General features: G+C 38.1%; 2 protein-coding genes and 2 non-coding genes across 4 annotated transcripts; all 4 read left to right on the forward strand.

Annotated features, from left to right (window-relative positions):
* The first annotated feature begins 1,472 nt into the window (after window positions 1-1,472).
* On the forward strand, window positions 1,473-8,428 carry LOC103507914. Its single transcript, XM_026822647.1, has 5 exons — window positions 1,473-1,550; window positions 2,011-2,165; window positions 2,485-2,628; window positions 7,376-7,491; window positions 8,406-8,428. The coding sequence occupies exons 1-5, from the start codon at window positions 1,473-1,475 to the stop codon at window positions 8,426-8,428; spliced, it is 516 nt and encodes a 171-aa protein (XP_026678448.1).
* On the forward strand, window positions 4,861-4,950 carry Trnay-gua. The gene is given in 2 exon segments: window positions 4,861-4,897; window positions 4,915-4,950. It is a non-coding gene; the product is annotated as a tRNA-Tyr (tRNA).
* Window positions 6,945-7,039, forward strand: Trnay-gua. Its single transcript has 2 exons — window positions 6,945-6,981; window positions 7,004-7,039. It is a non-coding gene; the product is annotated as a tRNA-Tyr (tRNA).
* A 1,868-nt stretch (window positions 8,429-10,296) lies between the features above and the next one.
* LOC103507915 lies at window positions 10,297-14,855 on the forward strand. Its single transcript, XM_008472433.3, has 2 exons — window positions 10,297-10,408; window positions 14,432-14,855. The coding sequence occupies exons 1-2, from the start codon at window positions 10,315-10,317 to the stop codon at window positions 14,767-14,769; spliced, it is 432 nt and encodes a 143-aa protein (XP_008470655.1). The 5' UTR covers window positions 10,297-10,314; the 3' UTR covers window positions 14,770-14,855.
* The last annotated feature ends 1,129 nt before the right edge of the window (window positions 14,856-15,984 follow it).

Here is a 15,984-nt window from a genome sequence, read left to right on the forward strand (position 1 = left end):
AAATCCTACTATCCAGTGTCCAGTCACTTGCAGTTGCCGTAACACGTCAAGAAGAAGAAACTAAGAAGTGCCTAAACTATGTAAGGCTAAACTACTTCCAGAACATAAAATAATAAACAACCTCTCCTTATATTTAAAGTTACTATGTTAGCAAAACTTCCATGTAAATTTCCCTTCCGTGGAAAAAAATTCGAAATAAAAATAAAATATAGATAATAAAGTAGGTGGTACGTATATTACAAACGTCTAATAGAATCATAAAATATGGACGTTATAAACGGTTATGGCGCCGAAATATGGCAGTTTTTTTTTGCCACAGTAGGTTTAATGTTATGTTCCATTACTAGTGTTAGCTCAAGATTATCATGTAAATTCTTGTAAATCATCATAATTGTATGGCGAGCATGTATATATAATGTACGCGCTAGGTACCTACCTACACCTACATATAACTACTATTAACAGTAAAAGCAGCAGTAGGGTTGGATAAGGTAGGAGGTACTTTGAGGTATTAATTGCTAATTAATTATCTGTGTAGATCTGTTAATTGTAGAGGTCAAATCAAACAGTCCTATAGTCGTCACATATAGTCGTCTCTCACTTTTTACTCCAAGCACCGAAAAACGTGGCGAGGGTGCCACGTTTTTGTCAATTTTCTGCACGTGGAGTGCAAAGCCGTACGAATGGGGCCCACGTCTCAAGTTAACGTCACCTAAAGGTGTGTCCACATATAGTCGACGACCGGTCGACTATGTGTGGACACACCTTCATGGATACCTTCGACCCAAAAAGATTTAAACAGATCTCTTTACCAGATACATACATGTAGCTAAGAAGAAAGATTAAGCTTTAAGCTCCAAACTTCATGCCGGCACCTTACGAGGAAAAAAAAAAAAAAAAAGAGAAAAGCAATTTGGAAAATTTACATCAAATAAAGTTGGATATAATCATGATAATAATAGCACCGGAGGAAAAACAAATTGATGTAATATATCCACACTCCACCAGCCCCTTCACTGAATATACATAGCAGCTAACAAAATCTTGCTACCTTGGAGTAAGAATGTTGTTGGAAATGGTAGGTAATACCGATAGGTGCAATAAAATTAATAGTTAAATACATAGGTAGGATGTGTTTTCTTCTATGAAAGTAGAATGTTCACTGTAAACAAACATCAAGTTTTAGACGTTGCTGAAATACAAAAAGAGGTCTGACTGATCTGCCAAAGTCTTGATCAAATACTGTTGAGTCAGTCACGGTTATGTCTCTCGTCGGCTCAGTAAAAATAGGTACAAACTTCTAGTTATTTACATTCAATTTGAATTGGATCCAGCGTCCGATGTACCAACAGGACTGAAAGGCACATACACACAGGAACTCCAGGCAACACCAATAAATAACATGAAGAATTCACTAATAGAAATATCCCCAGTCTTCCGTATAATGGGGTCTAATATAATATCCCCGCGTAATGGGGTCCCCCTTTCCCCCACCACATAGTAATGGGGTTCGCACGCCCAAAGAGTATGCTAAATCCAGAGCTAACGATGTTATACACCACTCTTCTAACGAAATGGAAGGCAATCCATTTTGTAAAATAACTTTTGGGATCTCGTGTGTGTGTGTGTGTGTAATAGTTTTCGTGCGGAAGAAATTTGCAAATGGAGGTTCATTTTCAAGTCCGTCTTTTCGCCCTCCTTTTAAGATGGAGTACCTACCTACCTACCTACCTACCTACCTACACATTTTGGACTACCAATATGAAATTAAATAAAAAAACAAGCTGGGCCCGTCCCTCCGGGAATTTTTTAGCCCGTAGTTTATTCGATCGTGGTTAAAGAATACCTATATTATTAAAGTCTCAGCTTAGGCAAAAGAATCTGAGTGAGGTCTACAGTTCACAGAACCACTAGTTGGTCGTTAGAAGTTGGATAACATTTTTTTTTTTTTTTTTTTTTTTTTCGAAGTGTTAACACAGGATGGACTATTCCTATTGGTTATGATTGCAGGACATGGAGGAGCATGATCTAGTGAGTAGTGGGGGCAGTGATGAGGACGTAGACCCCGAGGATACTGCTGGACTCAAAGTTTCAGACCGATCCACCACCCCCATCAGTTGCACCGCCACTGATAATGAAGATAATGAACCAGTGCTGAGTCCCGGGTAAGTTTCTACCCCACAGTATACCACTAGTACAATAAATTGTAACATCTTGGTTCGGGTTCGGGCAAAAGAGAAATCGGTTTTTGAATAAATGTTTGCAAGCTAAGTGTTTGCAAACATTAATCACACTATACGAATCTATTAATGACCAATTGACCATGTTTGGTAATGTGTTTTTCAGAAGTAACCGACCAGTGACGAGTTCACCTAGTGATAGACATTCGTCATCTCGAACCCCGGTACAGTGTTTGCAAACATTAATCACACTATACGAATCTATTAATGACCAATTCACCATGTTTGGTAATGTGTTTTTCAGAAGTAACCGACCAGTGACGAGTTCACCTAGTGATAGACATTCGTCATCTCGAACCCCGGTACCTCCTATTTCCAGCGCCACCTCTATTACCACCTCGTTAGCTTCTCAACATCCAGGACTCTTCTCCAACTTTTCCACTGACAGGTAAGCACACATATTCTTCAATTACCTACCAGGCAGGTACCTACTACATAATATTTTGTTGTGTTTGTTTTTTTTTTTTTTTACTTCTATCGTAGTAAGGCATGTTGAATAAGTCTTATTTTGATATAGAAAACTGTATTGCTAAGGTTAAGCCTGATGTCTGAGATTGACAATAGAGCTCAAGTGTTGAGGAGCTCTCGACTCTGAAGAAACATGGGGGAGGGGGGGGAAATCCCACTCAAACTTCCAACTTTGGAACAATAGCTCATCCCTGATGGAAATTTAGATTGGGCTAGAAATCATATCAAACTTCAGGACTATCAACCTAGTGAAAAATCCACCTGAACGCCATAGATGACACAGTAGCGAACCTAAAACCAAATAGAGTGCTGGAAGAAGAACCACCTGAAATCAACAAAGAATGATGAAAGAAGATGAAAGGAAGAGAGAAAAGAAGGGAAGAAAGAAGATGTGGTGGTGTGTGGTGTGGTTGGTGTGTGATGGGTGTGTATGTGGTGGGTGTGTGTGATGGGTGTGTGTGGTGGGTGTGTGTTGATGTGTATGTGGTGGGTGTGTGATGGGTGTGGGTGGATGTGTGTGTGGTGGGTGTGTGTGTGTGGTGGGATGGGTGTGGTGTGTGGTGGTGGGTGTGTGATGGGTGTGGTGTAATGGGATGTGTGTGACGGGTGTGGGGGTGTGTTTGTGTGTGTGTGGTGGTCCCGTACAAAGGACGGGTCAACCACTAGTATAAATTAAGAGAATAGGCTAGGGAGTTTGAGGGAATACTCAAATGGGATGAAATACATATTTTGAAGGTTGCAATGTAAAGTAGACTGATGATGAAAATTTGATGAATCAGAGGAATAATTATTATGAATAATGAGTTTACAATTTTACATACCGAGGTCCAAATTTTTTTGAGGTTTATAATGAAGTTACACGATGGGAAAACTCAAACATAGATATCTGGACACAAAGTCTGTAACTCAGACCCGTCCATCCATCCCTAGGCAGCCAGGCATTAGGTAGAGGAGAGAACAAAATGGAAATTTCAAAATGAAGAAACAGAACTGGTGGGAGAAGGAAAATACAAAAATGATGACGCTTTCCAAATTAACTTAATGAAAATTTCGAAATTTATTATAGGTAGCGGCGCGGCGGTAAGGTAAGGGAGAAGGTATATGAAAATGAAATTGTGTTATGAAATAGGGATGTTGCGATATATCGAAAACCGATATATATCGATATATTTTTCGTCGATATATCGATATATATCGATATATTTTTTTGACTACATATTAGATTAAACTGGTAAAAAACATCAAGAAGATCGTGATGCAGATGAAGATCCCAGAGTTTGAACTCTTCCACCAAATTCCGGATCAGGATTCTACCTTGTATAAGACGATTGTTGGCGAACTTTCGGAACGGAGTTGATAGGTACTACATAGGAGAACAAGAACAGAAAACGTAGTCCTTCAATACAGCTAGATGAAGATCCCAGAGTTTGAACTCTTCCACCAAATTCCGGATCAGGATTCTACCTTGTATAGGTAAGACGATTGTTGGCGAACTTTCGGAACGGAGTTGATAGGTACTACATAGGAGAACAAGAACAGAAAACGTAGTCCTTCAATACAGCCATTCATACTCCATAGTCATTTTCATATTTATTTTCCAATCTAATATTTTCACTTTCGAGTTCGAATAGGTACAATACAAAGTTTCTCGTTTTCCAATGAGGACTTGCTCATTATGCTCATACTGAAAGCTGGAAGCGTAGAAGCAATACCATTGAACAATTTTAGCCTAAATGTTCCCAGATCCAAACACACTACAGCATATCGCGTCACTTATTCAAAGGCACACACATGCTATATAATGGATATTATTATAATACCTATTAAGAACAGTTTAAAATTATTTATTACTGAATTATCTAATATCTTTGGACAAATATCGTACATTCGTTCTTGTGATGACTAGTGTATCAAAACCAGCATTGAGTATTGAGTGAACTATGTACTTATTTGTCTGCATAATCATTTCACATTGAGTAGGTAGGTACAGTACTACAGTACCTACTCACACTCTCCTGTAGATTAGCCTCCCAGGTGTTTTGTTATTCATTTATTTGCTCAACTTTTTTTTTTTTTTTCCGGACTACTCTGGGTTGTGATTTAATTTTTTATCATCATATAAATATATTGAATTTAGTCTTCGTTAATATCACCTTCGGTAGCTCAGTTGGTAGAGCGGTGGACTGTAGAGTTCGAATCCTTGGTAATCCATAGGCCGCTGGTTCAAATCCGGCCCGAAGGAATTTTTTTTTTTCAATTTTTTAAGTCAAGAAATGTCTGCTCGGCTATCTTGTAAAAAATTAATTTATTTTTATAAACCTAATTCATTTATTTATTTCCAGATATCACAAATATCTACTCAATGTATTTATTTATTTTTCAAAGTAAAGATGAACATAATTTCGTTTAATAAATTTAATAATAATTTGATATTTTACGAAAAAAGAAGAAAATTATTTAAAAGGAAAAATAAATATACAGGATGGACTTGGAGGAATTAGTATGGATAAAGAACAAGCTGGGCCCGTCCCTCCGGGAATTTTTCAGCCCGTAGTTTATTAGATCGTGATTAGAGAAAATCAGTACCTATGTACCTACCTAATTTGTTTTATATTCAGTTTATTATCATTCTTGATTTGATTTTTTGATTTTACTTTCATGTAATGATTTAAAATAGGGAAATAATGGATACTCGGTCTAACTTTATGGCATTTTTTAAGTGTGACACCTAGTCGTTTTCATCACTTCCTCATAATAGCTCTATCCCTATTCTTCTCATGTTGTTCCATCAGTTAACGACATCTCAGAATGAAGAATACCTAAATTTGTCAACACAATTTAACACAGCCACCTATCAAGGGTTAATAAAGTTGTGACACAAACATGTAGTACGCGGGTTTTTACTTTCCTTATCCTATAGGGAGGAAAGTAATGTAATCGGGTCGAATTTTCGATGGTCAGTTTTTAGTCCGTCCTTCCTTTATTATTACAATAGTAATAAAAAGGTATAAGGGACGGACTATTGTATTTGCTTCCTTTATAACCTTTATTCCCAATATAATGTTTAAGTCACCCATCCATTTATTGGCCTTCCTCGGCGTAGCTTAACATAGGTAACGATAAAATCAGTCTTAAATTAACGACTGAATTGTTATCTAAAACTTTCTCGCTTTGAGTTCATAGGTCGTCGCGACAAATTTCAAGATCAGAGCTCATTTGTGTGAGATAACTTATCTCAATCCAACTTAGCTAGGCTGGGTGAAGCCATGAGGAGGCTGGTAGCTTATCTCAATCCAACTTAGCTAGGCTGGGTGAAGCCATGAGGAGGCTGGTAGCTTATCTCAATCCAACTTAGCTAGGCTAGGTGAAGCCATGAGGAGGCTGGTAGCTTATCTCAATCCAACTTAGCTAGGCTGGGTGAAGCCATGAGGAGGCTGGTAGCTTATCTCAACAGGTAGTTGTAGAGGGACAACTACAAATGATGGAAGAAATCGATTTAATGTTTAAAGCATTGCACGCCGCCAATGCAGTGAAGCAGAAGTAATATTAGAGGAAAGAGGAGTGCAATGAGGGGAAAGAAAGGTAGGTACTATGTGAAGGAGGAGCACACAAATTATGACGTGTAAAAAGCGGGGTACAAAATTGATTTCTCTAAACTTTTTTTGGGGTGGGATGCAGTTTTGTTTATTTTTTTGTGGGCACTTGATTTATTTTGGGAGGAACGACTTGGCGGGGTCTTTTTTTATGCCACGAATGGTATTTTTTGGGGGGATCTCATAACTTTTTGCAGAAACTTAGCATAATATGACGTATGAGCGTAGCGCAACAAAGTACAAAAACAATAGGGTTATCAGTTAGAAGTTTATTCTACCTGCAGCTTCTCTCTAAAAGTCCTCAAAAGACCAAGCGCTATCCAATTTATCTATCACTCAATCAAAAACAACGCTTGACCTTACTTAACATCAGTGGTCCGTCGGGAATCGGGAACCATTGCACCCAATTATCACTACGTTATACCTTCTCTTTGACTGTCTGTCTCTCTCTGACTCTGATAAGATCAGGTCTTAGAACAAAACCCCTCTGGTGGTGGTGTCTGGTATTTAAATTTCATGCTTGACTTAGCTTTATTTTTTACGTCACTATTATTGATCTCTATTGGTTTGCTATGCAAGTAGGTATCTGTTATAAATGAATCACTTATTCATATACAAGTTATTCTAACTCTATCACATATCACCTTCGGTAGCTCAGTTGGTAGAGCGGTGGACTGTAGTGTTCTAATCTAATCCTTGGTAATCCATAGGCCGCTGGTTCAAATCCGGCCCGAAGGAAATTTTTTTGCCCTTCCTGTTTAGTTTAGTTTTAAAGTTTTTATAATCTCTCAAATTAGGTAGGTACATAAGTACTGATTTTCTTTAATCACGATCGAATAAACTACGGGCTAAAAAATTCCCGGAGGGACGGACCCAGCGATCTTGACTGTGTGATTTCACATTTCAAGTCAGCCATAACTGTAGGTAGAGGTTCGGGTCCTATAAGTTCATGTTAAAATGTTAACCCAAGAACCTGTAGTTACCTATTACTCGTATGATTTAGACCAGTCAACATGAGAAGAAAAGATTGGTAACAACCTACCATCTTATGTTTTTTATTATTTCTGATTTCAGCAGTGTATTTAGACCAGTCAACATGAGCACAACAGACACTCGTACCACTTCTAGTTTGTTCTTCCCCTCACATCTTGGTTCTCACTTCTCTCCCCCATTCTTCCCCACCTTGAAAGGTAAGTACCACTGATTTTGAAGTTTCCCCCCTCAAAAATTTCAATTTCCACAATCTAGAATTTTGCAATTTTATTCTGAAATTTTAGACCCAATACCCACCTCATTTAGGAAAAAAAGTTCAGCAGAATTCTGAAGCCATGAGGAGGCTGGTAGCTTATCGACGAATCGAGGGTAAAACCCCGTTATTAACATATTTAGCAGTTATACACTGACGTTAATTGCGGGATTGAATCTGATTGAGAATTTTTTATGCATGTTAGCTGATTGTAAGCTGTTGACCAAAACTCCAAGCTCCAAGTCATGTTAAGCCGCCCGCCAAGTGTTGAGAGGTGATGTAAAGGCATTAATTTCTATTAAGAGTGAAAAGTAAAGATATTTGAATTTTATGTGATACGAAACTCGGGACAAGAGGAAACCTGATTAAGACTCCCAACACCTGAGTCCCATCTCGCATGTGATATCAACTAATATGATAAGAGGAAAAGTTTTTTTCTCCCAATATTGAGATTTATAGCCAAGTTTTCCTCACATGGTGAATACTTAACCATCGTATATCCATTACTTGTATTGCATTTTCTTCTCGTATGATTTTCGCTTGTTTTATGTTCAGTCGTTGGTACCCCCACATGTTAGTAATACCACTTATCCTTATAGCTAAATGATTATCATATTGCGATTCCACTGGATATGGGTTAGGACTAGATAGGATTTTTAGAAATTGTTACGAAGCAAAGTCAGTATCGTATACCACCTATCTTGTTTTATCTCTCTTCATGATATCAAATTCCTTCTCTTTTGCGACGATCTCAAACTCTTCCGTTTCGTTCGTTCAATTTCGGATTGTGAGATCTTGCAAAATGCTTTGTCGTCCATAAAACTTGTATTGAATTTTCTTCTCTTGTTTTATGTTCAGTCGTTGGTACCCCCACATGTTAGTAATACCACTTATCCTTATAGCTAAATAATTATCATCATATTGCGATTCCACTGGATATGGGTTAGGACTAGATAGGATTTTTAGAAATTGTCACGGAGCAAAGTCAGTATCGTATACCTATCTTATTTTATCTCTCTATTCTCTCTTCATGATATCAAATTCCTTCTCTTTTGCGACGATCTCAAACTCTTCCGTTTCGTTCGTTCGATTTCGGATTGTGAGATCTTGCAAAATGCTTTGTCCTCCATTGAGGCCAATCTTCTTGACGTCAATTCTTCTAAATGTAATGTAATTTCCTTCACTCGGTCCAATAGGCCTATATCTTTCACATATTCTTTAGATTCCTCTGATATTCCCAGAACTGGTTTTTGGGGGATTTTTTTTTTTCACATTTTCTCACACAAATAAGCTCTGATCTTGAAATTTGTCGCGACGACCTATGAACTCAAAGCGAGAAAGTTTTAGGTAACACTTCAGTCGATCATTTAAGACCGGTTTTAGCGTTATCTATGTTAAGCTACGCCGAGCAAGGCCAATAAATGGATGGGTGACTTGAACCTTATATTGGGAATAAAGGGAGAACGGGCTCTAGTCTTGATTTTAAATCATTACATGAAAGTAAAATCAAAAAATCAAATCAAGAATAATAATAAACTGAATATTAAATAAAATAGGTAGGTACATAAATACTGATTTTCTTTAACCAAGATCAAAAAATTCCCGGAGGGACGGGCCCCGCTTGTTTTGGTTTCTCGGTTATGAACAACTTATGCAAGTAAATATGTATCTACGTAGGTAATCCGCATTTTAGGAGGTCTACGATGATTTCAAGAATGCTTACAAGAAAACCATAAAAAAAAATCTGGTGTAAACATCACACGACTTTCCTTATCCTATTGAATGATGCTTATTTGGGTGTTCATCCACTGTAACTTTTACAATATCTCTAACCGTTTTGTCAGTATAGCTGAAAACCGCCCAAAAGCAGTCGAAATGCCGCTGATCTTAACCAAAAGTTTTGTGTCGCATCCTTGTCACATTTGACAGCCGCATGCCGAATTTCAAGCTCTAGCTCTTACCGTTCTCGAGATATTTTGTTTACAGACAGACAGAAGGACAGACACACACACACACACACACACACACACACACGGACCAATGGCTGAAACTTTGTATTTAGGCTCTAGGGACCTCAAAACGTGTTTTGGCACTAAGAACTGACCATCGAAAATTTGACCCGACTACAATACTTTCCTTCCTATAGGACAAGGAAAGTAAAAAGGAAGTTCCTCTCTCATCTCATGTGAGGCCAAAGAGAACTCCATCCCCTGTCATGTGATTATACTGTATACTCGGTACTCGGTGTAATTTTATATTACTTTAATATTAAATTATTTAATTAGATCTTCTTCAAAGACAAAATAACGCCGCCGCTGCTTTGTGACATTCAAAACTTTCCTATTCCTGATGGTAAAAAATAAAATATAAAGTACGAAATTCAATTATAAAATTATTTCATTAGGGAAAAAGGTGAAGAGATAGTGGAGTATAAAGTAGAAGACAATAGTGGGGGGGGGAGAGAAAGAGTAAAATAGATGAAAAATTCTTTCTTTATCGGCTATAACGTTGGGAAAAGAGAAAATTTTGGAAGGGAGGTTTTTTTTTTCGATCTTGACTGTGTGATTTCACATTTCAAGTCAGCCATAACTGTAGGTAGAGGTTCGGGTCCTATAAGTTCATGTTAAAATGTTAACCCAAGAACCTGTAGTTACCTATTACTCGTATGATTTAGACCAGTCAACATGAGAAGAAAAGATTGGTAACAACCTACCATCTTATGTTTTTTATTATTTCTGATTTCAGCAGTGTATTTAGACCAGTCAACATGAGCACAACAGACACTCGTACCACTTCTAGTTTGTTCTTCCCCTCACATCTTGGTTCTCACTTCTCTCCCCCATTCTTCCCCACCTTGAAAGGTAAGTACCACTGATTTTGAAGTTTCCCCCCTCAAAAATTTTAATTTCCACAATCTAGAATTTTGCAATTTTATTCTGAAATTTTAGACCCAATACCCACCTCATTTAGGAAAAAAAGTTCAGCAGAATTTCGCTCCTCTCATGTTGATCCAATTAGCTTCTATGTTTTACGACTTATCACAATATTAAGTGAGAAGTTAACCCTTAGCTATCACAGGGGCATACCTAATATTTATTTTGAAAGTCAAACATCTCCAGCTAAACTTAACCGATTTTGAAGAATTTTTTTTTTCAACTTGGTCTAGGGTCTACTTTCATGCCCAAACACACACACGCAATCCGTTTTCTTCCATCATTTGTAGTTGTCCCTCTACAACTACCTGAAAACGGCTACTTTCCCTGTCGCGTATAGGTTTCTCGGTTATGAACAACTTATGCAAGTAAATATGTATCTACGTAGGTAATCCGCATTTTAGGAGGTCTACGATGATTTCAAGAATGCTTACAAGAAAACCATAAAAAAAAATCTGGTGTAAACATCACACGACTTTCCTTATCCTATTGAATGATGCTTATTTGGGTGTTCATCCACTGTAACTTTTACAATATCTCTAACCGTTTTGTCAGTATAGCTGAAAACCGCCCAAAAGCAGTCGAAATGCCGCTGATCTTAACCAAAAGTTTTGTGTCGCATCCTTGTCACATTTGACAGCCGCATGCCGAATTTCAAGCTCTAGCTCTTACCGTTCTCGAGATATTTTGTTTACAGACAGACAGAAGGACAGACACACACACACACACACACACACACACACACACACCAACAACTCTTGACACTAAATTTAGAACATGCTATTAGCCCACCCACTTTCTTCTGATGCTCTTTTGCTAGTTGACATTTAGGTCACCCCTGTGAACTTTAACGCCTAGGACTATTTGTGATAGCTTTCAATATTTTTTTCCCAAAAGCATTAACTCAAGGTTTACTGTACCATGTTGAAATACATTTTGGGCTTCTATACGGAAGAGCAGGTTCATAAAGTCAACATGAAGCAGTAAACTCGGAGGTAAAGCAACTGCTCTTTAGTCATTTATAGTTTTTCAATAGATAAGTAGGTAGTTTTAGGTATAATAAGAAAATCCATTCAGTTTAAATTGTATCCTATATTTTTCCATCGCAACACCAAAGTTTTTTTTTTTTGTCTGTTTTGAATAATCACTGCACTGTGTCACTGATTTCCTCATCAGAGATGATGGATCACCTGGGAAATGAAAAATACTTGTAGTGTGTGAGCCTCAATGTTATTCCTTGTCATTTAGAATAATTGAATCCGACGACCTGATTTCAGTCGTTTTTTAGTCCGTGCTTCCTTTATTATTACAATAGTAATAAAAAGGTATAAGGGACGGACTATTGTATTTGCTTCGGTGTCGTCTGTGTGTCTGTCTGTCTGTTCCCATAGATTCATAGAAGGACTTATCCAAACCTGGTCGACCTATATATAAAATAAAAGGTCTTTTTACCAGGAACACGAAAGTGGTGGTGCAAATTTTGTCCAAAAAACCATAAAGCAAAAAAAAAAAAAAAAAAAAAAAAAAAAAAGGGGTTTCGGTCGCGCTAAGCGCTCCCTATTTGCTTCACACTTTGATAAAATATGGTCGCGCTTCGAGAGAATAAGGTCGCATTCCGCGCTCCCTATTGGCTTTTCACTTTGAGAAAATACGGTCGCGCTACGCGCTCCCTAATGACTAAATAGAAAAAAAGGGGGGAATGGATTTGAAACATATTCCCTGATATTCTACCATCCAAATAATGGTCAACGTATCTTAACTTCAGTGATATGTCCGTAAATAATTCAAAGTCACATTAAAAAAAAAAAAAGTTTCATCCAGCTACCAACCACGCTCAACGTTGCTTAACTTCAGTGATATGTGAAGAGTAGGTACAAATTTCATACAAAGTCGTAAAGCTCAAAATATTTTTCTTTCGATCAAAGCGAATACGAATGTTCAACGGAGAAAACTAAAAACATAAAAATACTAAAAATGAAGCTAAAACTCTCCTTGAGGAAACTGATTTTCTCATAGGTACTGATTTTCTCTAATCACGATCGAATAATGTACGGGCTAAAAAATTCCCGGAGGAACGGGCCCAGAGATACAGCAGGGACAAAGAAAGAGAAAGTCGTGAAAAGAAGGAAGAGAGAGGGAATGATACGAGTTGTTGATTAGTGTAAAGGAGTGGTAACCAAACGTTTTGGTCTTGCGGTATCCTTTATCAACAACAAAACTTCTAGCGACACTTATTATTAAATATGTTTATACATATTAGACATCCTAGGTTATAAAGTTATGAAATAAGTAACTACAGAAATTATTACCTTTATATGATACAATGGATATACGTTCCTGATACATGATACAATGGATACAGGTTCCTGATACATCGTGTATCCATTGTATCATATAAAGGTAATAAGTTTTGTAGTTACCTATTCCATAACCTTCTAGCGACACCCTAGTGCCTAGTGGACCAAACTGTTCCAAATTCAAAGTAGTTAGAACGACAAAGCCGGGCCATTAACCTGTCCCGGAGAGATATTTTAAATTGTCCTAAAAATACGGGATGTCTGGCTACCCTAACCGTTAGGTTTGACAGTTTGCCAGGGTGCTACCAAAGCCCTAACTGTTAGGGCTCAAACCTAACAGTTAGGGTTGTCACTTGCCAGACATCCCTTATTTTTGGGACAATTACACATTTTCAATTTTGTAGGATCGCAAAGGACAAATCTTTTTCTTCCTAAGAAATCTTTCCTTGGTAAGTTGGTAAACCCGCGGCCACCTAGGGTACCACGATTCCCCAGTTTGAAAAGCACTGACGTACAAGCAAAGGAGAAAAGTGACAAAGAGAATGTTAGATGGGAAATCAAATGATGTAATATGAAAACCATAACAGAGCGACATCAACACCCCGAGGCAGAAGGCTGGGTTAGCTCTCAGTATTGGATGCTGAATAATAGATGATATCTTAGCTTGACGAGCTCTTCAATCACACTGACAGCAGATAAAACTTATTACTAGAACAATCATGTGAATTTAACGTTTAAGTTAACCTAATTTCTGATTGCCAAATTTTTTAATCCAAATTCGAAAACTAAACAATAAGATCGCATAATCCAATAGATCAGTTGCGCTCACTTGGGTGATTTTTCAAAGTCATAGATCTGGAAAAATGAGGACCAACGGAATTTTTCTTTTTCTTCTACGACTTCTAGATCCCGAGATAAATCGATTTAAAAAATACCGGTAAATCCTAGGATTACCCAGAAGACATTTTTTCAAAGCAGGACATTTTTCTAAATCCTAAATTTTTCCAAAATTCAAATAGGTACCAAGTTAAACACGAGGCCCGAGCTTCCCTTGCCAGCTCACTCCGCCTTGGACCTGCTGACACCCTCCTGCTGAAGAACATCCCCCCACACCGAGCAGCTTGGCGCACCTTGGAGGCCTTCTCGTGGCCAATCGACCATATGTTAACCTATACTTCCTTATTATACCTGCGAAATTCCGAAGTTCTAGCTTTACCGGAAGGAGTAGAAAAAACGGTTCGAAAATCGCTTATTTTACGACTGACTGACTCACTGATTCACTCATCAAAATTATGAGGCACTTCCCGATGTCAGGTGACGCTGTTAGTTACGCCGAGCAAGGCCAATAAATGGATGGGTGACTTAAACATATAATGTTAGTTATTAGGAAACATTAAAAGGAATAAAGGGAGAACGGGCTCTAGTCTTGATTTTAAATCATTACATGAAAGTAAAATAAAAATCAAATCTGTAATAATAATAAACTAGATATTAAACAAATTGGGTAGGTACATAATAGGTAGTTATTTCTTTAATCACTATCGAATAAGCTACGGGCTAAAAAATTCCCGGAGGGACGGGCCCAGCTTGTTCCTCTTGTATTAAACATCACAAACCTATTAAAAACCAAATCATTTCTCTGCTTTGTCTTCAGGATTCCCCGGTCTCTGCTCTTGCTGTCCGATGAAACCATTCAGTAACAGCCTCCTACCCTCACCTCCGGCCTCTGATTCTACCTGTGGCCTCGAACAACGCTCCTCCTCTGTGGCCGAGCTACGTCGCAAGGCCCAGGAACATTCTGCAGCCCTCCTGCACAGTCTACACGCAGCCGCGGCTCTCAACCTTCCCCTGGGCCTCCCTCTCCCCTCCCTGTCATCTCTACATCAGGCCCTGGCCTCTAGGAAACCTGAGCTTGAGTCCGCCACTAGTTCTAACTCTCCCCCCGCGCACCCCATGAATGGTGGCAATAGCTCCCCCACTGATTCGCAATAGAGGATTTTCCCTTCAAGCTAAACTGGCTGATCACAAAACCAACAACTCTTGACACTAAATTTAGAACATGCTATTAGCCCACCCACTTTCTTCTGATGCTCTTTTGCTAGTTGACATTTAGGTCACCCCTGTGAACTTTAACGCCTAGGACTATTTGTGATAGCTTTCAATATTTTTTTCCCAAAAGCATTAACTCAAGGTTTACTGTACCATGTTGAAATACATTTTGGGCTTCTATACGGAAGAGCAGGTTCATAAAGTCAACATGAAGCAGTAAACTCGGAGGTAAAGCAACTGCTCTTTAGTCATTTATAGTTTTTCAATAGATAAGTAGGTAGTTTTAGGTATAATAAGAAAATCCATTCAGTTTAAATTGTATCCTATATTTTTCCATCGCAACACCAAAGTTTTTTTTTTTTGTGCTGTTTTGAATAAATCCACTTGCACTGTGTCACTGATTTCCTCATCAGAGATGATGGATCACCTGGGGAAAATGAAAAATACTTGTAGTGTGTGAGCCTCAATGTTATCCTTGTCATTAAGATAATTGAACCGACGACCTGATTTCACGCGTTTTTTTTAGTCCGTTGCTTCCTTTATTATTACAATAGTAATAAAAAGGTACTAAGGGACGGACTATGGTATTTTGCTTCGGTGGTCGTCCTGTGTGTCTGCTGTCTGTTCCCATAGATCCCATAGAAGGACTTATCCAAACCTGGTCGACCTATATATATCAAATTAAAGGTCTTTTTACCAGGATCACGAAAATGGTGGTGTAAATTTTGTCCAGAAAACCATAAAGCCAAAAGACCAAAAAAAATGGTTTTTGCGGGGTTTTTTTCACATTTTCTGACACAAATGAGCTCTGATCTCGAAATTTGTCGCGACGGCCTATGAACTCAAAGCGAGAAAGTTTTAGATAACACTTCAGTCGTTGATTTAAGACCGGTTTTAGCGTTACCTATGTTAAGCTACGCCGAGGAAGGCCAATAAATGGATGGGTGACTTGCACACTATATTGAGAATAAAGGGAGAACGGGCTCTAGTCTTGATTTTAAATCATTACATGAAAGTAAAATCAAAAAATCAAATCAAGAATAATGCAGGGTCCGTCCCTCCGGGAATTTTTTAGCCCGTAGTGATTACAGAAAATCAGTACCTATGTACCTGCTTAATTTGTTTAATATTCAGTTTATTATTATTATTCTTGATTTG

Source organism: Diaphorina citri, unplaced genomic scaffold, assembly GCF_000475195.1.
Source record: "Diaphorina citri unplaced genomic scaffold, Diaci psyllid genome assembly version 1.1 scaffold350, whole genome shotgun sequence".
Lineage (NCBI taxonomy): Eukaryota > Metazoa > Arthropoda > Insecta > Hemiptera > Psyllidae > Diaphorina > Diaphorina citri.

Bases quoted from the DNA above. Each gene is read 5' to 3' on its own strand.
- LOC103507914 (XM_026822647.1), top strand. From the start codon at position 1,473: ATGGGGTCCCCCTTTCCCCCACCACATAGTAATGGGGTTCGCACGCCC. The intron at 1,551-2,010 runs GTTATACACCAC...TTATGATTGCAG, and splicing joins CTAAATCCAGAGCTAACGAT to GACATGGAGGAGCATGATCT. The intron at 2,166-2,484 runs GTAAGTTTCTAC...TGTGTTTTTCAG, and splicing joins GAACCAGTGCTGAGTCCCGG to AAGTAACCGACCAGTGACGA.
- LOC103507915 (XM_008472433.3), top strand. From the start codon at position 10,315: ATGAGCACAACAGACACTCGTACCACTTCTAGTTTGTTCTTCCCCTCA. The intron at 10,409-14,431 runs GTAAGTACCACT...CTTTGTCTTCAG, and splicing joins ATTCTTCCCCACCTTGAAAG to GATTCCCCGGTCTCTGCTCT.